Here is a 24,799-nt window from a genome sequence, read left to right as displayed (position 1 = left end):
TTTCAGCAATTCCCTGAATTTCACAACAGGCACAAAACCATCAGACTCCAGCAAATGACAGGGATTATTTATGCTGTCAGAGCATAAACACAGTCTTGTGGTTTTGGAAATGAAAAATACAAGCAGACAGCTTTACTACCTTTGAATTACTGTAACTGATCTAGCACAGTCTCTAGAACAGCACGAGTAAAATTGAAGATGCTGGTTTTTTTATTCTCAAATACTGATAATGTTTTTCTTATTTGTAAAAAATAAACAGGAGGGGACTGAGTTCTACCTAATAGCACAGATTAATGGAAAAACCATGTTCCAGTTCTCTGATTTACCATCAAGTTTCCATTCATCATGGAATAACTGGATGCCATCATAATGCAGCAATATTCCAGCATTAGTCTATTAGTGGTATGAAACCAGTGGGTTTTGCTTTCCCTAAGGGAAGCTTTCAGGCTAAAGAGAATTTACATTTCAGATACTTCTCTAGATCAGTGGAATAGTTTTTTCTGAATTTTTCTGTGCTTTTTTTTTTTTTTTTTTTCCATTCTGTATCCTCACTGTGTTATTCCAGAGTTTACAAGTGGGGTTTTTGGAAAGAAAATTCTTAATATCCCTGATTTTTTCCAAATTACCATAAAGGGAAGGATTGTTATGTGTGAAATGGAGATCTGGGCTGGTCTTTATCAGGCACGGGTGGCTTCCCACAGGAAGTAATTTAAGAATGTTTGGGAATACTTGAGACAGTAGCAGCCATGCAGTAGGAATCAAGCTGTGTGGGTGAAGTAGCAGGGCTGGGACTGTGTGAGCCTGTGCAGCTCTGCTGAGCCGCTCCCAGCGGCTGGGCTGATCCGAGTCATTAGCTGCAATTCCAGCGTTCTGTGCAATTAGCTCCGATTTCAATGTTCTGCTGCTGTTTTTTACGGGAAGCACCGGCGGGAGAGGCGGCGTGACGTCACACGGAGCGAGGCGCGCCGTGACGTCACCGTGACGCCGCGCGGGGCGGCGCGTTGCCGCGGCGACCGGACGCCGCGCGCGGGGCGGGAGCGCTCCGCGCCGCCCCATTGGCTGCGCCCGGCGCTGGGGGCGGGACCTCCGCGCCCGCTCCGCTCCCATTGGCGGAGGCCGCCCCCCCTCACGGCGGTCCCGCCCCGCCCCTGAGGGCGGCGCCGGCAGATGAGGGCGCGGCGGGTGAGGACGGGGTGCCCGCGGGTCCCGCTCGTCCTGCCGTGGAGCTGAGCCCCCGTCCCGCTGCTGCCGCCCCGCATCGTCCCAAGGAGGTGCCCCCCGCACGTCCCATCCCGTCCCGCTGGCTCCGCGCCTGGGAACCGCCAGGTAAACCCGGGAGGGGTCCCGGGGGAGAGCGCCCGGGGGGCACTCGGGGTCCCCGCTCTGAGGTTGCTGCACTTGTAGGTTGTCTGAGGCGGGCTTTTATGTTTTTTAATTTAAACGCTTTGTAATTTTTAACGTTGGCTGGTACGCGGGCGAGCAGCAAAGTTGCTGTTGTTCCTGTCCGCCGCCTCATTCTGCACCATCACTTCCTTGCGTTCCAGGCTGTGCATGGAAACCTCGTGCCCATCCCACCATCCTCACCTTCCCTCAGGCTCTGCCCCTGCCAGGGGCAGTAATGCTTCCTTTCGGCATTAATGGTTTGCTTTAATTCATAAAAAAGTCCAATCAGATTGTGTGTTTCCATAACCAATTAACTCTTGGGAATCCTTTGCACCGCTTGATTTGGAATTCTGAGTATTAATAGGAATTTCTGTTCTCACGTATCTTTCTGTGTTGTGCATCTCAAATGAGTTGGTCAGAGTTAAATAATTTAGAAACTTTTTTTTTTTCTCCAATTTTCATAGTTGAGGAAGGGGTTAACATGAGCTTTCCTTGCAGTAACAGAGTGGAGGGAATCTGTAGAAGTTGCTTTTTCTCTTAAGAATATGCTTTTTTACAGGCTTTATGTTACTGCTTTTAGAGAGTCCTTGCATGAGAGAGAATCTTGCATGTGTCTTTATATTTCCAACAGGGTTTCCTAAAGGACAAAAAGGCAAATATTGAATGTCATGTGTAAAACTGCACAGAGGAGTCCCGTGCTCTTTGCAGAATATAAATAAAAATATTTCTCTATGCCAGTAATTAAGTCTCTTCCTTCATTTGTCTTTGCAGTAATAAACATATACAGAACTGTGTTTTGATGTGCAGAATAAGCAAATAAAGAAACCTTTATTGAGAGACAAAGACTTGATTGTCTCTGAACGTGTCATCACGTTTTAGAGCACCTGTCATCCCTTCATGCTCGGGCTGCTTCATGGTCCACAGGGTTGATTTGTAAGAAACTTGGTACCACTGAAGCACTCAGAATCTTTCCCTGTAAATTACATGCTCCTTTTTTTCTGCCAAAAAAAAAAGTTTTCCTTCTCTCTTCCTTTCTTTCTTTGATTGCCCAATGTAATCATCCCACCCTCAAAGTGGGGATTTGTGGAATACTGACATTGCTGGTGATTCTACTCGCATTAAGCCTATTTTATGGTGGGGAAACCAAGGGATTATAATGCTCCATCACCTACTTATCTCATCCAAACATATTTTTAAACCAGCTGCTCCATGTGCACGAGCTAGCACAAGAATTCAGCCCTGTGTTTCATAAGCACTGGGCTTTGGCTCTGGTGCTGACCTGCCCTGGCCGGGTTATTTCTCCTCCTGACAGCAGAAACAGGAGCTGCTCAGGGCTGGGGTGTGATTGGTACTGACATCTGTGTGCACACTGACAGAGAGAGGTCTGCACCACGGAATCAGCACAGTGACACTGCCTCCAAGTGCTCTCAGGGGTAAGGACACAGGGGCTGAGCCACTTTCACCTGGCAGTGGTATCTGTTCTACTCGGAATTCTGGGCTCCTGGAACCTGTGATGGACCTTTCTCTTTTGAAACTGGCTGTTTGGCATATTTGACAGCAGGTTTCATTTAGATAGAATTGCTGAAATTGCACGAAATGCTCTACAGGACTTGTCCTCTGTTTTGTGGCTTTTTAACCTTCTTTTTAAATCTCATGGCTGTGGGAAACCAAAGAATTCTCTCGGTGGGTTCTGGGTTTTTTTGCTTCTGATTGAATTCAGCTGCTCTTTGGAGAGGATGAAAGCTTACAGTTACCTGCTGCTGTGATTTCTGTTTCTACCAACAAAACAAGCAGAAAAAAGGGCTGGAACAGCTTCTAGAGAGAGAAAAAAACAGGGCTATTTTGTGTATTCTAAGCATCTTTTCTTTTAGGAAGAGGGTGGTGTAAAAGAAACATCTATGTGTGGTATGCTTTTAGTAACGAGTTATCAGGTGCTATCTAGGTGTATTTTCTCTCAAATTCTCTATAATTCTTGCTTTTTAACTCAAAAACTTGTGTGTGGCTTTTAAGTTCTGTTATTAAGTGTTTTTATTCTGAGCTCTTTGTGTTTTACTTGAACATGAAACTCTTAATGCCCACAGTTCTTTCCCAGCATAAACTAAATCAGTACTTTGGACTTTTACTCTGTTCCCTGGTGCTATACAGAAAATCCACCTGGAAAAAGAAAAAAAACCCAAACAAATGAAATGTAATCCTGTTTTATAACATGTTTTCTGCTGTCTTTATATGCTTTGTTCTGGTGTTCAGCTTAAAGCCCAGGAATAAGAGGTGTTTGGAGCTGCTCATCCTGGCTAATAAGGAGTTGGGAATGTCAGGTCTTGGGGATGAGAGTTGAAGGAGATTCATGTTGGTTTCCTGCCTCTGAAGTGTTGTTGGCCCTTAAATTGGTGTCCTGATTTGGCTTCTAAATAATGGCACTCAGGTGTGCTGAGCAGGTGGGCAGAGTAGGAGGAGAGCAGAGCTGAGAATGGAAGGTTTGTGGGGACAGTCAAAAGTATTTGAACGTGTGTAAATTTGCACCAAAATGCTCCTCTGTAACTTTGGCTGTTTATTCTGGGATTTGGGAAGCCTTTCTCGTGTGTTGGAGGCCTCAGAGGTGTGATTTCCCCTCTGGAAACAGGCAGCTCAGAGGAAAGGTGGATAATAGCTGCTGCTGCTCTTGGGTTTGGTGTGCTTTGCACATCTGCTTCTCCCCCAGGGTTTTGAGAATATGTAAATTTTGTCAAAAAAGCCTCAGTACTTGACTTTAATGCTGTGGTAAACACTTTCCCCAGTAATTTATGGAGTGCTGCAGGTAAAGTAGATCAAGCTTTAGCAAACTATGCAGTGAGACTTGTTAAAATCTCTTTCTCTTCTAGGCTCAAGTAGCCAAAGATGAGTCGTGGATTCTCAGAAAACAATAACTTCCCCTATGACAACAACCAAATGGTTTTGGATATGATCCTGTGTTCCCTAATTGGTGTTCCTCAGCCTATCAACTGGGACAGTGTGGCAAGGCTGGTTCCAGGATACACATCCAAAGAAGTGAGTTCACTAATAAAAGAATTTGTATGCTTTAAGTAGTGCTTTATGGATAAAAAAAACCCAAAAACATTTCTTGGGGGAAAGGAGGGAAATTGAACTTAAGGTTTTTTTGTTTTTTTTTTTCCCCTAAAGTAATTTGCACCTAATTGAAAATGTTAAATGAGCAGTAGATTGAAAAGAGGTGGGGGGTTTTGTTCTGTTTCTGCAGAACGTGAGCATTGAAATTGAGAAATGCACTCTGCATTGTATTTCATTAGAACTTCTAAAGAATAAAAATGAAAATTACTGGAAAGGAAAAATTAAAAAGTGGAATTAAAAAAAGGTAGCTGTGCTACTGCGTTCCAAACTCCCTAGCTGAGACTTGGATGGAAAGGATGGCAGTACCACTAACCCCAGGCAGGTTGCACTGTCCTTACTAGGGAACATAATAATTCTCTGTGTGTGTTTTTACAACTCTAAACGAGGAGAGGTTACAGATCTCTATTGGATAAGGAGTGCAATTGCTTCTTTTTTGATCCTGCAAGGAGTGGATTTTTCTTTCTTTGGTTGGAGTAGAGTTGAAAGAACCTCTGTATACTTCTCTTTCTGGATTGCTGAATTTCCTGGTGAAATGCTCCTTTTTTAATAAAAAATTTGACTTTTTCATTTCTGAGAGGGCGTAAGCTAAGAAAAGAAAATGTCTTTTGCCCTTGTGATTCAGCAAAGCTGAAAGAAAACAAGACAGTGGTCTTGGCTTTCTTGCAAGCCTAATCAAGTGTGTCAGCTCCCATTTATAGCAGTGCTGTTGGGTGTTGCTGTAACCTTGTATTTTGAACATAAAAATGAAGGACTGGGTGTAGAGGCTTCTGTGGAGCGTTGCTGCCTTTCAAGTTCTTGGCAGAGGCTCGGGGACGTCTCTATTGTTCACCTTTCAATGTGCAGACAGCACTGTGCATGTTAAATAAAACAATATCAGTGAGCCCTCTCCTCACATTAATTCATATGATTGATTAGTACATGTCTGATTGCTCTGTTTTTACAGGACTGAATGTCTCAAATATGTTAAGGAGTCCCTGCTTAAGGCAGTTGGATAAAAGCACAAATATCTCTTTATTTGTCTCTTCTATGTATGTGACTGGCATCCCAAATTTGAGACACTGTCAATATCAGAAGGATGTCCCTGTGTGCCCTTGGCCCGAGGGGCACTGGCATGACATGTCTGTTAACCCTAAATAAATAAATAAAACCAGCTGCTAATGGAGCCCCACACCTGTGTCACAGGAGGAGCACCTGCAGGATTAAATAGATTTAGATTTGTATGTGCAAGTTACCTCTGTGTAGGACTTTTCTGAACCAAACCTGTAATTGGGATGGTGTTGGTACAAATTTACAGAACAGAAAGACTTTCTAGTTCATCAAAAACAGGGGATGGGAAGTTTATAGAATTTGCACTGGAAAGCAGCAGTCCCTTTTGTCCAAATTGGAATGGAAGTCATAAGGTAAAAGAATAATAATTGTGAATCAATTTATATAGCCACTCTTAATAAACATTTGACCATGTTTATGGTGGAAGAACTAGTTATGAGAATTCAGACTCTCCCCATAACTTTCACTTTTGAAAACTGGGCTTAAAATCACAGGGTTTAAGGAGATTCAAGTTGAAATAGGTTCTATCTAATTTTTTTCTCTTTCTGTTAGAATCATTAATTATGGTAACTCTTATTTTACTGTGTGTTTATGTACTTTTTTGATACCACTAAGTAGGCAGCATTTATGAGTTTGATATCAGTAACTATTCACATGCAAAAATGTGCAATACAGTCTCCATCTCAAATCATAGTTATTAAAGATGTGCTGAAAGCTACTGCTTCATTGTCCTATCATTTAATCTTGTGACAGTGTGCAAAAAGGTTTGATGAGCTAAAAAGCAGTGGAAGTTCACCTGTTGACAACCAATATAACCCCCTGATGGCTGCTGGTGGGAGTCCTGTGGAGACTTTAGCTACGTACATCAAATCCTCCTTGCTCCATTCACAGACAGAGTTTCAGGAGCCTGCTATTGGGCAGGATTCCATTACTATAACTGGTATGTCTTTAGTCATTCTGACCTATATTGGCTTTGATAATCAGTGTGTGCATGCTTCTGTCCTGAGTGGTTAAGTCCACCCAGGAGTGATAGTCATTCATCTTTGGAGGGTTAAGTATGAATATAATGCATACAACAAGGCACTTGCCATTAGTTTAGTTTAAGAATCAATGTTTGCTTGGGGTTTTTTGGTAACTTGTCTTCCAAGAGGCATAAGCCTTTCTGCTGAATTCTGTTGGGGAATTTTGGTGGTGTGCTGTTAACCTTACAGCCATTTGAAGTCACGTTTAGCAGCATTTTTAAAATAACTGGAGGGTATTGTGAAGAAAAGCTGCAGGAAGCTGAGGAGGTGATCCCTTGAGGGCAAACCTTCCTCTCCCAGCTACAAGCCCTGTCTTTGCCATGGCTATCCAGAGGAGTTGAAGCAAAATGTATCTTATTTTTGCTTCAGGGCAATCTTGAGATGACATAAAATGTGTCTTGGTCAATTATGTGTCCCAGCAATTATTGGGCAGAAGAGGACCAAACCCAATAGTTGTAAATTTAATCATAGCACAATTAAATATTGTTAACATGTCCTTTCATACTACTTCTGTTAGAAGTTGTAATTAAATGTATGTGTGTTATTCTCTGATTTTCAGTACAGAGATGTTCCAGACTTTAGAACTTGGTAAATGTGTTTGCACAAGAAATTTGCTTCAGTGATGAATAAATAATTTTTGTGTTAAAAATTAAGATGACAGTGAAGCATTTAAATGTGTTCTCTGTTTAAAATGTCCTTCCCTGCAGCTTTCACTGTCCTCTTTGCAGCAGAAAAACATGTTTGACCTTTGTTCCAAGTGTTTTAATAGCTCTAATCAAGGGCTGACACTGGAAAACTGTATCTGGAGTGTCAAGACTGGAAGTGCTTCCCACCAGCTTTCCATTATGTGTTCCATGCCTGATGTGGGATGGATGCTGCTGGCACCCACAGGTCCCTGTTCACAGGATTAGCAGCTCCCCAGGAGGCAGTTAATGAGCCAACTCTGCTTCTAGAACTCCTGAGACAATTAGTGCATGTTTTCTTTCCAACAATGTCATACATGTAATGAGTATTAATGCAGTCAAGTCCACTAATGTAATGTTTCCTTTGACAAGATCCTACCCTGAGATTATTCTGTTTTCTTTGTGACTCTGGATAAATCATTTGCCCTGTTTGAGTGTAATTTGTTGATATGAAATTAGGGTAATTCATCTTTTTTTCTCACAGGCTTGGGTGAACTCACCTTCTTAGTATTTGTGAGGCACTTGTGCATTTCAGAATTGGGCATTTGAGACAATCCTATTTGTAAATGTTTTTTTGTTTAATTAATTGCTTCCTAGTGGATTTATTCACGTTAGATTATTGCTAGGATCAAGAGTTTTGGGCCTGTTGGTATTTGTTTGTAGTCATGAGTAACAGAAAGAAAAAGCAAATCAGACCATTCTCATTCTGAGCTGGATTCTGGTTTTGGCTGAGTTATAAAAGCTCATTTAATACTTGCTAATTACAAGGCACACTGCTGGTAAGTTTCTCTGATTACATCTCATGACAGTAAACAAGCACAGAAGATAGCCTTTTACCTAAAGGATTTATTACAAGGTTTCAAAAGTTAATCAATCTCTAAGCTTTGGAGGGGAGGTAAAAAAAAAGAATACGAAGCAATGTGTGGTGAAGTTCAGATGTCCCCATTCATTTGAAGAATTTGCATATTCTTCTCAGCATTATTGCCTTCAATAAATCACTGTGTTCACAATGGACTTGTTAATGTATTTGCAGGCAGAACTCTTTCATACTGTGTATTTCCACAGTCCCTTCTTGTAAAACTCACACCTTTGATTCCAGCCCAGGGCTCCCACCTCGCCTGCAGTGAGGATGGCTGCCCAGAAGCTGTGGCTGGAGCAGCCCTTCCCAAGGTTTTACTGGGAGTGAATCTGTCGAGTGAATCTTCCCCTTCTGCTAACTGTGCTCCCTCTACTAAGGCCTTACTGAGACTTAACTGTGCAAGGCTTTTGGCTGCATTTTTGGAGAAAGTTTAGTTTAGTTTCTTCTGCCTATGGTGCAGTAATTTTGCTTTCCTGAAGGGCAAAGCTGTTGTGTTCTGAACCACATCATTTTTGCTGTCAGTGTGCTGTAGTTGTTCAGCTATTAGGTGAAGAGGTCTGTCTTAATCTTCTTCAGCCTCTTACATTACTCAAGAGGGAGATTGTTTCTGGAGCTCCCAGAAATCTGAGAGAATGGCATAACAATGGAAAATCACCACCTCAGGATTTTCAGTGGAAGGCAGATGTGTGCCCTTCCATTGTTTAAAAGAATAATGGATCTTTCTGACTTCTAAGCAAGATTATTGAAGTTCCACACTGCAGTAATCCATTCACAGCTGAAATGACAGTCGTTGCTTTAACCCTTGGTCCAGAGCTCAGTGGATTTGGTGGCTGAACTCCTGAACCTCACTAGGTTGTTGTGTGCACCTTCCACTGCTTGTAGTACTTCTGTGAAGATGAACTATTGGAAGTGTTTCTGTCCTTTATTCCTGGAACAACCTCAGTGATGTAGCTCTGGGACCAGGAAAATTTCCTGGTCTGCTTTCTTTGAACATTGTTTGTTGTGATCAGCTGGTTTAAGCCGCATGTGTGAGAAATTTGGCAAAAACAAACACATCCTAAGAGTCTTCTGTGCTTCTCTTTGGAAGCTGCTTATTTCCAAAGCTGGCACGTGAGGGTAAGGAGTGGCATTGGTCTCAAGTTCTGTCCTGGCAGAAGCTTTGATGTGGCAGGATCTTAGGAGCCACCTCCCACAAAGCAGACCAGGAGAGCTCAAGCAATGGGTCACATTCCCAGAAGAAAGTGCCACAAGCTGTGAGTCTCATGCTCAGTGTTGAGCCAGAAATGATCTGGGTTTGTAGCCAAGTGTCTGGGCAACCCAGCAGTGGTGCTGCTGTGAGTTCCCCTGGGTGGCACTCGGAGCAGGAATCTGGATTGTTTAGTAGCCCTTAGGGAAGCAGATTTGCTGCTAGCTGTGCCATTGCTCCACCACGACAGCCATACTTCAGCTGCATTTCCAAGATGCTGAAGAGCAGAAGATCAGGAGTTTTTGTTCTAATGCAGCCTCTTTTCCTTACATTGAAGGAAGGCCCAGTGCAGCCTCCTCAAGGAGTTGTTCTTCAGAATCTGAGCAAGGTCCTGTACATAACAGTGGAGAAAGCACTGACGAAACCCAGGGGTAAGAAGAGCTTTGTGTGTTTGTTATCTAGGGGATTGTAGAGTTGACAGAAAGATGACTAAATTACTGAAATTTATCTGCTACCAGAAAGAAAACAGCTGGAAGCAGCCTAATGAATGCTGTAAGAAATTTGGAAACCTCCTATTGCTGCAGAAGTTCAAGGAGTTGGTTTGAGAATGTCTTGTGTGCAATAAGATATTTATAAATCTGTGTGTACTGTTCCTCTGGGTGATTGATCACTGCTGTGGCAGAAATGAGAAACATACCTGGTTTTATAAAGGAATGAAACAAGCCTGATGCTCAATTACACTTTAAAAAATACTGTTGAACATAGATTTGTCCTATGTAAAAGCAGGAAAAGAGCTCTAAATGAAAAATTTTCCCATGAATTCCATCACATATCCCTGTTTTCCACACTATATAATTACACATAGAATAATGTTTGTTTGAAACTTATGCATCTCTCTATAGAGGCAGCATTTACTGATTCTAGCTTCGATCATTTCTTAAGAAATAGAGATTTTGAATGTGCAATAAACCAAATCTTAATTTCCACTGATGAAAATTGCTGTTACTGTCCTTGGTGCCTTAGTGATTTAGGCATCTATATCTGGTTATTATTTGAAGAATATTAAGAAGGGAGAACAAACAAGTTCTCCATATAATTCAAGTCGTATCCTTTTCTGCCAAGGTGACAAAATTGGAGAGTGGAGCTAGAAATTTTCTATTTCTGCTCCCTTAATTAAATCACTCTGATTATCTGTAGATGATATGCCTTGTCTTCTATCCAACAATAATTTCTATTAATAGTGATTATTTGAAGAATATTAAGAAGGGAGAACAAACAAGTTCTCCATATAATTCAAGTCGTATCCTATAACAAACAGGTGACAAAATTGGAGAGTGGAGCTAGAAATTTTCTATTTCTGCTCCCTTAATTAAATCACTCTGATTATCTGTAGATTATATGCCTTGTCTTCTATCCAACAATTATTTCTGTTAGTAGTTAATAGCTGCAATTTGTTTTCCCTCTGTTAATAAAACCCTGTTGATGACATCAGTGTTGCAATGCATGACCCAGAGCTGGAGATGAGGTCGTTGGGATTTGGTGTCCTGATTGGCTTAGGCTCCTAATTTGCTTTGTGGCTTTTTTCCTCTGGAGGCCGAATATGGTGATCCATGTGTGCGACGAAGCCAAAAACCTCAAAGAAGATTTTGTGTGTCCTCGAGACCTTTTGATTTCAGAGATGAAATACTTTGCTGAGTACCTGTCAGTGGATGCCCAGCGCTGGGAGGAGGTGGACATCTCCGTGCACTGTGATGTTCACATCTTTGACTGGCTGATAAGATACGTGAAAAGGAACACCAAGGAGTCTGAGCCTGGTGAAATGCCCACTTTAGGTAAAAGCAAATCATTTCTTGTAGGTTCATTATGTTCTGTACTAATAGAACATGAATGGTTTTGGTGCAGTTCAGCCCCAGTCTGTTTCTGGCTGCTGTCAATGATGCCTCAGGTTTAGCTTTTCTATTTTTCAGATGCTGTGCTGCTTTAGTGTTTGAGTCTGGGCTTCATATTAGGGGATGGTGAGCTCTGTGCACAGAGTAGGGAGACAAAACAATTCTTATCTAGCTGGGACCAAGGACAAATGATCCAAATCTCAGGCCCAGGAGCACAAACAACGTGGACTGAAGAGAGAAAAACAAGGATGTGACTTCACAGCCTAAAGCTGTAATTAGACATTGAACTCCAATATGCAAATGGAGCAGAACTGATCAAAGTGAGAGACCCCGTGTATTTTGGGACCATTTTGGTTCATCTTGGGTGCAGCCCTGGCTGGGCTTTTATGCTACCCAAGGTGGATCCATTGAGGAAATCCTTTTAATAAATCCCTCCTTTATCCTTTAGCTCTAGCCTCTCTTCTCGGGCAGCCTGCACAAGGCATCACCAGTTGTTAGCAGAGTGTTGCAACAGAGATCCTCTGCACATTTCAGCAGATGGCTCTGCTTTGCCAGCACTGACAGCTTTGAGGAAACATGCTGAAAGTTGAAGTAATAAAAAGCCCTAATATATTTTGGGATGTGATGTTTTTAATTAAGGCTCTTCAGACCTCCTCTGACCAAGGACAGAGTGGTAGATTTTAAATGCTGATGATTGGTTTGTTTGTTTCTCCTCTGCTCCCTGTTGGTACAATTGCAATGTTTTCTACAATTTCAATGCAATCCAGTACAATGGTAGAAGAGCCTTTGTGGATTTTGAGGCAAGTTTTAAATTTTTTAATGAGCCTTTGCTACCACTTTTTAAAATGGAACTTTCTTCTCTTGGTTTGTTTATAACTTGCAATGTGAAGGTTATGTTGAAAAAATCTCAGCTGGGTGTGATGGCTACAGGTGGAAGTTAATCTTGTGTAATTGTTTAGTCATTGTATCCCTGTGAAGCCTCCTTTTCCAATTTTAATAAGGTTTCCAATTTTAATAATTTTTCCAGGTTATAGTTCTACTCTGGCCACTGAAATGGCAAACCAAAATTTTATTTCTTAAGATGGTTAAAAGGTTCTGTATACTAGAGGATGGAATGACAAGTTGATTGCTAAAATAATAGCTAACACAGATGCTAAATATGAAGAGAGAGGCATGCAATATGAAATTACAAAAAAAAATCCATGTAAAAAATTCCACCTTTGTTCTGTTGCCTTCTAGAACCATCAAATGTCATCTCAATCCTTATTTCTTCTGAATTTTTGAAGATGGATTCATTAGTAAGTATTAAGAAAGGTTGATTTTTCTGGCATGAGGGCACAGTTAATTACCAGGTGTCTTAGCAGCTTGTTTGTTGTGCTTTGGCTCTTACATAAACAGGTACTGCAATGGGAACATTTTGAGATTTTTAACACTTCTATTCAGTAATCCAATATTTGCAAAATCTCAATGCAATAAAACCTAGAGTATGTTATTTCCAAATTTGATAGTGTGATCTAAAGTGCTTGTTTTATATCCTTTTCTACACGAATGATATGTCTGCAGTTTAGGATCTGATTTTCCAGCTCTGTATAAGGAATAGCTGCTGACTTTGTTAAAATGTTTGTCAGAAGTTCTGTCATTGGGGTGGCCCACAGCAAAGCACAACTGTTGAAGCTGGGATCCATGTGTGTTTTGGTTCTGTTTTAACAAGCAACTGGAAAGTTACTGAAATTTTTGGAGGAGATCATAAACTAAGTCAGGTCATTCAGGATCAACTTTAGGCAAATCTGAGGCTTGTTTTTTATTTTGAAGTCGAACTGAAATAGTTTTCCAAAACACCACACTTAAAATAAAAGTTTTGAATCAAGTAGTATGGAGGCTTTTTGTCCAGAATTCCTTAACATTCACATTTTTATTTTTTCCTAGGTAGAGAAATGTATTCATTATTGTCACCAAAATATGAATGCTATTGTAGCCACGCCATGTAACATGAACTGTATCAACGCTAATCTTGTTACACACATTGCTGATCTCTTCAGGCACAATGAGGTGGAAGAGCTGAAGGACAAAAGAGACAAATTTAAGAGGTAACTTTTTTGCCTTGTAATACACTTCTGAAGTGCTGTTGAGCTTTGGGATCATATTTCATAAAGCTAAGACTGTGCAGTTTGAAAATATAGATTATATATATTCTCATGGAAAGTATTTTTAATGCAGAATATAATGGTGTGACTTCAGAACTTTATATTAAAATTATGAGCAAAGGAAAGAGCTTTTATAGGAAATGAGCAAAAGGAGAGGCCACACTAGGAGCATGGCATGGGAGAATTATTCATGAATTCTCACATGGGGAGCAAGGATTAGGGGGAGAAACCTTTTATAGGATGGCATGCTCCTAATTGGTAGAGAATGGTTTGGCTTCAGCATCCTGTGAACTTGGATGTTTGGCCTTAGAATTCAGGATTGCTGGGAGGCTGAATAGTTGTGCTGGAATGTTCTTTCATCCATCAGGATCCCAGCTTAGTATCAAGATAAGGGCCAATGATTGGAGGGCAGACTGACAGACAAGCAAGGTGAAAGTAAGGGAGGATTTTAGTCTGTAGGGATGAAGGCTTAATCTTAGAATGAAGTGCAGTTTCACAGCAATATTCTCTAATTAAAGGTCTTTTAGTCAAGCTAGAAGCAGGTAGTTAATATTGGCAAGCATTTTAATAAAGAAAAAACAAAATATCACTTTTGTCACACTTGTATAAAAATGAGATGGACAGGATAATTTAAAGGAAAATGATATTAAAAGCTAGATTCTGTGAGTGACTTTGCTTATCAGACTGTGATTGTTAATCTCACTATACATAAAGCAATTTTCAGGGTTTTTTCTAATGGGTGAGCTGTGTTGCTGTCATTAATAGTAAACTTTTCTGCAAGAAGATTGAGAGACTCTTTGATCCGGAGTATGTAAATCCAGATTCTAGAGGAAATGCAGCAACTTTATACAGGTATGGCATTTTTATATGGCTGCTTCAATAGCAAGGAGAGCCCCTGTGTTCAGAAGCCCTGCTCTTACTCCAGTGTTTTCTTTCCTTCTTTCTCTTTTTATTTTTTTTAAATCTAGGTGTTGTTTATGTAAAAAGTTGCTAACCAAAGAAACTGAAAGGAGAATTCCTTGTGTGCCAGGAAAAATCAACATAGACCAACATGGGAATATTGTCTATGTTCATATAAGGTAGTGAATTTGTACATACATAAAATGTTTTACAACTCTGGTTTTGGGTGATTTTACAAGTACTACATACTCAGATATATTACAAAATTAAGTCACAGGTATGTGAAGAGTATATGAAGCACCTCAACTTCTTGTGTTACCTAGCAAAAAATAAAACAGGGGATGTGATTATGATGATGTGCTACTGAAATTCATTCAGTAGTGCTGCTTCTGAATGAAAATGAGAAAACTGCAGCCATGATTACTGGGAGGGCTATTTTTGGCTTGCACTGCTTTAAATAGAAAATACTCAGCTAATTCTTTCATCAGATGGTTTTAAGATGTATGCAGTTGATGATAGGTTGAATTAAATGCTGCATTTCTGCAAGGTATTTTAGTGAAGGATAGACCCCAGTATGCCAGCAAAGAAAGGCTAAAGAGTATTTTCTAATCTGATTTTATACTGTCAAATCAAATGCTCAACCTGCTCAAAGGCTGCTATGAATAAACTTTGCCAGTTGTTTTTCTGTTCCTGCCGTATTTGTCAGAGGAGCTTGCAGGACCTGTTCTGTATGCAAGCCTGATTCATTTGGCACAAATGTTTAATTGAATTCTGTCTGTCTGATCCATGGCTGTGAACAGCTGGATTCTCCTGTTAATGAAGATCAGTCCACGATCAGCTGCAGTTCCCTCCCTCCCCACATGCCCATTTTAAGGGGGATGGTGGGAGATTAATGACAGCAGGCCTTTCTCATCAGATCCATTTTGTTCTGAACAACCCAAACAGTTCCATGTAGCTCTCACCAATTATTCCAAGGTGTGGAGTTAAGTTCTGCCTAACACCTACATAGAATCAAATCTTGCACCTGTCCTGACCTATTTAAGATCATTGGTGATTAGTCATGTAAAATTCATTAACTGTATTACTTCTGTCTGTCTGATCCATGGCTGTGAACAGCTGGATTCTCCTGTTAATGAAGATCAGTCCACGATCAGCTGCAGTTCCCTCCCTCCCCACATGCCCATTTTAAGGGGGATGGTGGGAGATTAATGACAGCAGACCTTTCTCATCAGATCCATTTTGTTCTGAACAACCCAAACAGTTCCATGTAGCTCTCACCAATTATTCCAAGGTGTGGAGTTAAGTTCTGCCTAACACCTACATAGAATCAAATCTTGCACCTGTCCTGACCTATTTAAGATCATTGGTGATTAGTCATGTCAAATTCATTAACTGTATTACTTAAACTGAGTGTATGTGGCTGCTCTGCAATTCCCAGCAGATAAATGTGCAGGACTTTAAAGTTACTCAGAGGATTATCTAGATTCTAATTATTTGCCTTGTGCTACTTGTGATGCTTTGCTACACAGAATATGTTTACTGAGAAGTGATGCTTGAATTCAGGCTCAGGAGCTAATACAGTTCTGTCTTTAATGATTTAAAAATAGGTTTCTGTTTATTGGTCCTCTAGTGGTGCCTAGAACTGACTTCCAACTGGATGTGCTGCTTGCTTAGTCTAGGCTAGGCACACATTTAACAAAAATGGTTCAGGCCAGGGCTTAACAATGGGAGGAAATTTTATCTGCTCTTTCTGAAGATAACAAGCCCCACTGCAACTTGCACATTCTCTTTTGAATTCTGAAGAGATGTGTCTCATTTGATCACAAGGAAGGAACAAAGTCCTGCATTTTTAATACTAGAACTGCTAGGTATGTACCTTCATCAAAAGGGAATGAACTTGTGTTTTCAAACTGTATTTCTTAGATATTGTTGTGTTGCAGATAGAAGATATTTATCTTAGCTTGTTAATTTGCAGTATTTGGATCTTGAGGTGAATCAAGCTGTAACTCTTTGCTATGGGTGAGTTCAGGATGTTCTGAAAGAATAAAGTCTCCTCTGTCATGCTCTGAATTTAGTAATTATTGTCTGACATTGTATCCCTCCTGTTGTAACTACTGGAGGCTTTTTACCAGTGTGTTTTCTGCTCTTTCTCCACCTTGTGGTCCTGGTGGCAGGATCAAAACAGAGTCAAGACTGATGTTTTGCTTTTTCAGAGACAAAACCTGGGAAGTGCACGAGTATTTAATTGGCCTTCATGAGGAACTGAAGTCCTGGCGGGATGTTTACTGGCGTCTCTGGGGGACTGTCAACTGGTTAACCTGCTCAAGATGTAACCAGGTTAGGTAATTTCACTTTGGCTTGTGGTGGGTGACTTTTGGGGGGGTGAAGCAGGGATTAAAACAGCTTGGATAATATTTGGTAATAAAGGTAGGTACACGTTCTTTACAGTGCACAAGTTTTACTTCCATAGGTCGTCTCACTGTCACTCTCTGTCTTTTTGCTGCTGTAGTCTTTCCTGTGCACTGAGTTCTCCCACTGCCAGTACCATTCGCAGCCAGTTCTTTATCCAGGTGTAGCAAGTGCTCTGGGCTCGACTGGCACAGGAGTGTATCCCTGTTGTAACCAAAAAGTTCTTCGGTTTGACCCTACAACCCTCCCAAAGGTACTTCAGCTCTCCTTTAAAGAGCAAAGCACGTGGTGGGGTGGGAAAAAACATGTTAGGAAAACAGATCATTTTCCAAAATTAGGATTGTAATTCAGAAGTTGAACTTATGTTATTATACTGACTGGAATCAGTTCTTCCCATCAGCTCCAACATTTGATCTTCTGCCTCATTTTATTGCAGGGCTGCAAAGTGAGGGATCATGTGGTGGAGTTACCTCCAGAAAGCAAAGATGGGGATTCTTTGCCATCTCAAAGTGAAGATGGGGATGCTTTGCCATCTCAAAGTGAAGATGGGGATGCTTTGCCCTCTCAAAGTGAAGAGGGGGATGCTCTGCCATCTCAAACTGCTCAGATCTTGAATGATCTGCTGCACCACAGAGATGTTATAGTTGTTCCTTTCACTAAGGATGAGAATAGGTAAGAACATTGTATTGTGCTACTGAAATAACTTAGCCCTCAACAGTGAACACGTGTGCTTGTTATATTGGAGTTCTCTCCCATTTCAAAATGAGTCATAGCTCTTTCTAAGGGTAACTTATTTTTGATTGTTTACTTGGAAATTGGGATGTGAAGAACAAGTACTTTCTCCTTTCACTTTTCAAGCAGGTTTTAGTCACTCAACCTCTATAAACATTCACTGCTATCTTTGTATTTTAATGTATTGCTGTCAAGATGTTGTGTGTCTGACTCAGAGGTCTGTCTGCTCTCTTGGTACATGTCCAGTCAATGATTCTTGATTCAGAAGTAGTAGAATAGAATTATTTATTTTTGGTTCATGTATTTCTCCTGAAGTGATTCTGGTATTGGGCTGGGTGATGACAAAGGCCTTGAATGTGATGTGCTTGTGGAGCCAAATACACCGTGGGGCCCCAAAACTGGAGAGATCAATGCTGTGAGTGCTGATGCTTTTCCTTCTTTTCTTCTAATAATGAGGATTCTTTGAAGTTCTTGAACAGTTTTCAATAAAAATAAACCCCATATGTTGTTGGAATAAGACATAGGTACAAAATACGTGGTTGGTGAAAAGGCAAAACTTATCCCATGTCTGCTGGAAATATTTCAGTACATAACTTCCCCGATTTTTGATCAAAAAATCAGCTGTAAATATTTTTAATGCTAAGTTTACTTTCACTAAAACATGAATTGACTGCATTTAATTGGTCAGTGGTTTTCAAGCTGCTTGGGTTTGATCATTCCACCAAAATTTGGAGTCCAAGATGGGAGGAGGCCTGGGAGTTACTAATGCAGAGTGTTGTACTGTAACATACCACTCCTATTTTTAGAATTTCTCTCACTCTTTTATTTGAATTATTATCATTTCTTTAACTTATATGCCCTTTTTTCTCTTTGTGGCAACAGTTTTTGTCTCTGAAGAACTGGACTTTGCAGCTGGTAAAATATTTTTAATTTTAAATATTTGGTCTTTTGTACGAGCAAAGAACTAGCTTTGATTTTTGTCTTATTTTCTATTTCTCTCACTCTTTTATTTGAATTATTATCATTTCTTTAACTTATATGCCCTTTTTTCTCTTTGTGGCAACAGTTTTTGTCTCTGAAGAACTGGACTTTGCAGCTGGTTAGTAAAATATTTTTAATTTTAAATATTTGGTCTTTTGTACGAGCAAAGAACTAGCTTTGATTTTTGTCTTATTTTCTAATAAATGAGACAAAAATGTATTTTTTTGCTTTAATTTGGAGGTTGCAGTATAGCAACAGTTTTTACAAGAAAGTATGGAAAGTGTGAAGTACTACTTTGGCCATAATAGAAATGAGAAATTCCTTTGAATGTTTTTATAAATGGCAGCAATCCACACTAACACTGCATGCATCAGTTAATATTTTTTAGGCTGGCAGAAACATAAATCAAAATCCAAGGTTTTGAGTATCTGTTTCTCTTGGCTGGTCTGAGGTGCTTCACGTCTTCATTGTTAAGCTTCATCATTTCTCATTACTAGGCACTCATTATTACTTAATTAGGTAAAAGTGTAATATTTAGGTAAATATTCCAACAATGTAAACATCACATTACTGAACATTTCCATAATTCTGTGCCTAGCTCTTAGGAATTACTCATCTTTGGTCACTCAGATAGGGAACTGTGCTGGATGTCAGCACCTGCAAGACAGATTTAATATATCATTTAGTAGAAACCCAGCCTCATTTCTAATCTCTGGCTTCTCCTGGTGTTGGTTAGAAGCAGCAGTCGCTGTTATCTGAAGAGGAGGAGTACACCACGGGCTCAGAGGTCACTGAGGATGAAGTGGGGGATGAAGAAGAAGTGTGCAAGAAACCAGGTACAGCAAGTCTTTACAGTCCTCCTCTCTGGAGTTATCAGATAGGGATTTGAGGCAGCAGAAGTCCTCTGTAAGCAGATTTTGAATATTAGGTGTTTCAAAAATAAGACCCAAAGTTACTTGAATTTTATCCCTTGTTTTCCTGTGGTTAGGTACAAATTACCCCACAGTTCAGTGCCATCAAAAATCACTGGCAAACAAGAAAAGCTGCAGCTATTCATGTCTGAGAAGTCCCTGGAATTATCAAGCACTTATTTTGCAGGAAACTCTCAAATTAATGAGATTTCATGTAATAAATATTGGAAGAAAAGGCAGCAACAGCATGACTGCTTTTACATGAAGAAAAAAAACCCCTGCAGATTTGTCTTTTGATTACATAGAGGAATGACTGATTAATGTAACTAAAATTGTTTCTTCATTGAAGCTAAGCTTTAGATGATCTAAAAATACTTTAATTCATTTTTTTAATGTGTTAGTGGGTTTAGGAACATGGTAAGCCAAAAAGCATCTTCTCCTTTTCACCCTACTAATGATTCTTTGGAAGAGAGGCTTCCAATGATTTCTTTGTTCTTTTTGTCATTACTGAAAGGGCAATTGGAATTGTACCAGTTAAAAAAGATATATAAATTTTGAAAGAAAACATTTGTAATTTAAATTTAAACTTGTTTGATCTGATATTGCTCAAAATTTAGTCATTGAATTAATATGGTCAAAAATGTAGCTTGTATGTGCATTAATTTTTAAAGGTAAAAAATATATGCTGTTTTGTGCAATCACTCTGCATTTTAAATGCATACTTGAGTTTCTGTATATTTCTCATAGAAAAGCATTTGAGTACTGTGTGTTAGCATGCCTGCAACACTAGTAAAAGGAAAACAGCCTGTTGATTTACATTATTTGTAAAGAAATAGAGGGGGGAAAATACTTTAGTAGCTCTGTAGTTGAGAAATTCCAAGTATCTGAGGGTATGAATAGACATTTCTTCCATTAGCAGGGAGAAAGGAGAAATTAAAGAAATCCTACAGGCACCCAAAGAAAGCAGTTTCTTCACCTAGTGTTCAGAAAAGGGAGAAGCCATCTGATAAGGTAAAATCACAGCTGTGAATCCAGGCTCTCTGGCTGCCTTAAATAGTGAGGAATTTGCTCTGAGTTTTGGACTTGGCCTTAGAAAACCACATTAAATCTGTTTTTTTTCCTTCAACAGTCAAGTTCCCGAGATGCTTCTCCGTTCATGTAAGTAATTTTCAAAGCCCTTGAGAACACATTTTAGTATCTCCCTCCTTTGAGCTGTTCCTGATAACAGGATGTGTGCACCTTTCTCTTGCAGTGTGAGCATGCAGCAGAACAAATGGGATGCCTCCAGGTCCCTGAGATACAACCAAGATGCTCAAAGAGAAGATGGTCTGTTCCTGCATGAGTTTAGCTTTCATAAAGTTAACATTATGCAAAGGAAATGATCCAGCTAATTTTCTTAAAATTCTGTTAGTTACATCCCTGTAGGGTGAATTTAATCTCATACAACAGTGGGATTTGGGGTGTTAGTGTGATTTATGTGCTTTATTTGGAATGTCAGCACAGAACCTACAGAGATTATAGCTTGTTGTCTCATGATTATAAAAGTATGCAGATATATTTTCCTGCATCCCTGTGGCATTTGTTGTCTGTGCAGATAAACAGAGAAACATCCACTTCCATCTCTTTCCCAGTCTCTGTGACTAAAAATATTCAGAATTGGGTTAATTTGTTCTGCCTTTTTTAATCTCTCCTGAAACTCTTGTGCAATTTTGCTGTTTTAAAAACTTCTGCCTCCAAACCATTTCCTGAGATTTTGATCTCAGTGTAAGTGCTTCAGGCTGATTCTGGTATCTGCCAAAGCTGCTGAGGCTACATCGGGGTTTAGGAGCTTGGCTGTTCAAGATTTTATATGAACTGAAAAAAATTACAAATCCAGTATCACTAAAGTCTGTGTCTATTCCTCCTTGTGTTCTGTAGCAATGAAAACCTTTGTTCTAAATACCCTCTCTTACTTCTGACAGATCAGAGAAGAATGTCTGAGATCACAGGGCACTTAATAAAAATGAGACTGGGAGACCTTGATCGAGTCAAGTCCAAAGACAGCAAAGAAGTAAGATTTGTCCTGGCAAAATGTAGTGTTTGCAGAGTTGAAGTGAGCCTTGGTTAACAAAAATATTAAACACAAATAAAAATAACATCTATTCAACACTTAGGCTAAAGAATGAATTTTATCAATCTCAATTTTGTTCCAAGCCTGATTTTTTTGAGGATTGGAGTTTAAAATAATATTTAAAGTTCACTGCTTTTAAAAACTGCTCATGGAATGTAGAATGGGTATAAAAAAAACAGTACTGGGCTGTGATAATGGACAAAAGTATGCCATAGATTGTGCTGAATATTAGTGATATTTTTATGGAAAGTCACTGATAACATTGAAATCATGTCAAAACTTGATTATTTTTTTCTGGGTTCCAGTATGCAGGAGGCATTTATTCTAGACTTGAAGCTCAGATAAAAGCCTCAGCACAGATCAGTGCACGACAAAGCAATGCTGAGAAGAATCCCAGGTAAGATTTTAAAATACAAGCAAGAAAAACTCCTGGGTTTTGGGAGTGTGGGGTGGTGGATTTTAAAGAAACATTTTAAAGAAAAACTTCATTTCACACACTTCTGGATCAGCTTCCACCAGGTTAAGCATATGAGATGCAAAAGCTTCCCTTGGTCTCCCAGGAGAGGTGGGATAATGAAAGTCTTGGAGCCGTGCTGGGGGGAGGTTCACTGCAGCTCCAACATCATTTTCTTTTTGGGAAATTACGGAAAACCGGAAAAGTGTTAGCCAAGACTTTTAGCCTGTTCTTTGTCCACCTTGTAGAACAAAACCAAAAAAACCCACATATCAAAAACCTGCATGAATAATGTAAAGAACCTTATATTTATAATGTGAATATGCTTGTCATGTGTTTTTAACCCAGGTCAAAAACCCGTTTTGGTCAAGGCCGTCCAACATAAGGAGTCACGGACACGCTTTAGCCAGAACTCATTACTGCTTCCTGAAACTCCACTGCACTCTGACATATGGACAATGCACATCTCTGAAAGCTTTCCAGTGACTTATTTATTACTTTAAGCCTTGTAAATTATTTTGTGCTATAAATGAATGCAAACCCAATAAGGTCTGTACTTATTTTAATTGTAAATATACTATTTGTTAAAGTTAATTTTAATTGCTTTTTTTAGGCTATTGCGTTAAGTTGCATAGAAAATATTTTATAAATCTACAAAATTAAATTATCAGACTAACTTTATTTAACTTTATTTATGGGGGAAGATACAAATATGCCTTTTGGTATGCTAGAAATACTGAAAAGGAAAAAGCAAGACTACTGAATTCTGAATGCAGTCAGCAGCATTAACCCAAGTCTCCTTGTGTATTTATATTGTGTTGTATTTGATGGTAAATTTTAGGTCAGTCTTCTGGGGATTTGCATTTAAAGTCCGTGACAATACCTGTGACTTAGACTAGTTTAAGCAAAATTTTCATGCAGTTCTGAGGCTTCCTTGTGCACATCACACAACTCCCACTCCTCTGAAGGTGGGTAGCAGGTAGGGACTAGACCTCCAAAGATGCTCTCAGTGCCATGATGGTGCAGCACTGCATCTTGCATGTGAGCCACTTGCTTTTCTTGTACATTTAATCTGTACCCATCCCCATTCCTGACCCCTCCTGCACAGGACAGTGCTTTGTTCCCTTCTAAAACCCAAACCTTGTGATGCAAAGCAGTTCTCTCTCTAACTGATGCTATGCCACTAAGTTTCTGAGCAGATCTGTTATTAATTCTGCATCTTTCAACAGAGATGCATCATTACAAAGCCTTGTGTATGTAGATCTTTTGGGTCTAGTTACTCCCTGAAACCTGCCTGATTAACACTGTTTAGAAGTCAGATGCACTTTCAAGTTCTGTATTTGGAGCAATAGAACACAAATCCAGGGCTACCAAAATGAAGTAACTTGCCTAGAAAATATGTTGCATATTAGTAGAGAAAATGGCAATAATAATAATAATAATAATGATGGCTGAATTCAAGGAAACACGTTCTGACTTTTTGAAACAGGTAGAAAGAGAGCTCAGGGAAAGCTTATTCCAACTCCTGGCTGTACAATAAATTGTGAGTTTGGAATTAAGTCAGCAAGTTCCTGGGTGGGAGGGTGGGGTGGGGTAAGGAGAGGGACATAATTTTTTTTAAATGCTCTTCTCTCTATTTGGGCTTTTTTTTTGGTCTTGTTTCTTGATGATTTTCAGTAGGTGTTAGAAGACTAGGATAGCAATACTTGAAAATACTGCTGTCAAGGTGGAAGATTTTTATTGAAACAATTAAAAATCAGTGTTACTTGTGTGTTTTGTCCAATGCTGTAGCAAATTTGGAGCCCAGTGAAACCAACAAGCAAAACTGGATTTCAGTGGTTTTGGTTTTGGGCAGGAGCTGTAACTTTACAGGAGTGCTTTAATCTGTTATCCAATAAATAAGGTTTTGTGAATGCCTCGAGCCTGTTTGCAAGTAATAATGCAGTTTGAAGCACTTGTAGTCAATGTTGGAAAACTGATTGTTGTTTGTTGCAAGTATTATAAAACCCATCAGGTATGAAAAATGCAGTAGAAAAAGTGTTTTGCTATGATTTTGTGACTTCTGATAGGGGGTTGTTCCAAATTCCCATGGTAAACCTGGGGTGAAAGTTGCAGGCTGCATGTGTGTGTGTTTAGTTTTCATAGAACTACTGACTAGAAGAGAAAGGAAAATTCTGCTGGTTTTGTTCTGTGGGGAAGTGCCAGTTCTACAGGCCAGTATTGTTTCACTCAAAAATATTTTTGAGCCTATACAAATAATATACATGATGTGCAGTGTTATCTTTTTTCCCCATGCCAACCACCTTGAATTTTTTTTCTTGTATTAATTTTGAACATTTGTCTTGGTTTAATGGAAATAAACATTATTAATTTAAGAAGTGTGTGAGTTTTTTGTAGATGCTTTTAAGAGCTAAGTATGTGCATAGATACATTGTTTGATGGTCTCAATCATGCATGTATTTGTGATTAAATTGCAGCATCCTCATGCAGGCTTTTTATCTGTCAAGAACGGGATATCATTAAATGCAGAGCTACTCCAAATCTACAAGAACTTTAAAGAATTTTTATCTGAATCAAGTTTTGAAGCTGGATTAAAAATTCCTCAGTGAGCTGCACTACAACTGACCCAAGTATGCAAAATGTCAGACTAAGCTATGTTTAAAAAACCATAATTTTGCTTTGCACTGCCACAGTGCAGATTGTTTAAAGGGTGCAATCTGTTAAAGCTGTGAATACAATTAATTTCCATGATTCTGTTTCTAGGAATTGCTGTGTGGATGTCTTGGATGTCCTGTATTTGTGCAGTTGGGATATTGGGCAGGCTGCAGTGTACATCCTGCTGTCACACGTGGGTATAAATGAACTTACTGCACTCTGGAGCTGTGCCTGTCTCCTGGATGCTCCTGTCTCTTGAAGAAAAGGACAGAATCTTAAATTCAGTGTTGGCTCCAAGGGAAAAAGATGTTGTGTTAGGAGAAGTGTGGACA

At 39.6% G+C, this 24,799-nt stretch overlaps 1 protein-coding gene across 1 annotated transcript; it reads left to right on the top strand.

Annotated features, from left to right (window-relative positions):
• The first annotated feature begins 1,186 nt into the window (after positions 1-1,186).
• Positions 1,187-23,360, top strand: SANBR (SANT and BTB domain regulator of CSR). Its single transcript, XM_041417203.1, has 21 exons — positions 1,187-1,326; positions 4,242-4,407; positions 6,286-6,472; positions 9,620-9,713; positions 10,876-11,114; positions 12,411-12,469; positions 13,098-13,258; positions 14,081-14,167; positions 14,284-14,394; positions 16,429-16,552; positions 16,725-16,877; positions 17,061-17,296; positions 17,672-17,771; positions 18,239-18,271; positions 19,074-19,173; positions 20,165-20,259; positions 20,378-20,406; positions 20,501-20,574; positions 21,210-21,298; positions 21,664-21,755; positions 22,161-23,360. Exons 2-21 carry the CDS (start codon positions 4,258-4,260, stop codon positions 22,195-22,197), a joined length of 2,250 nt encoding a protein of 749 aa, XP_041273137.1. The 5' UTR covers positions 1,187-1,326; positions 4,242-4,257; the 3' UTR covers positions 22,198-23,360.
• The last annotated feature ends 1,439 nt before the right edge of the window (positions 23,361-24,799 follow it).

The sequence above is a fragment of the Onychostruthus taczanowskii genome, unplaced genomic scaffold (assembly GCF_017590055.1).
Source record: "Onychostruthus taczanowskii isolate IOZ18803 unplaced genomic scaffold, ASM1759005v1 scaffold55, whole genome shotgun sequence".
NCBI classification, from domain to species: domain Eukaryota; kingdom Metazoa; phylum Chordata; class Aves; order Passeriformes; family Passeridae; genus Onychostruthus; species Onychostruthus taczanowskii.
Note: the sequence above shows the minus strand (reverse complement) of the source record. Positions and strands in the feature narration are given on the sequence as shown.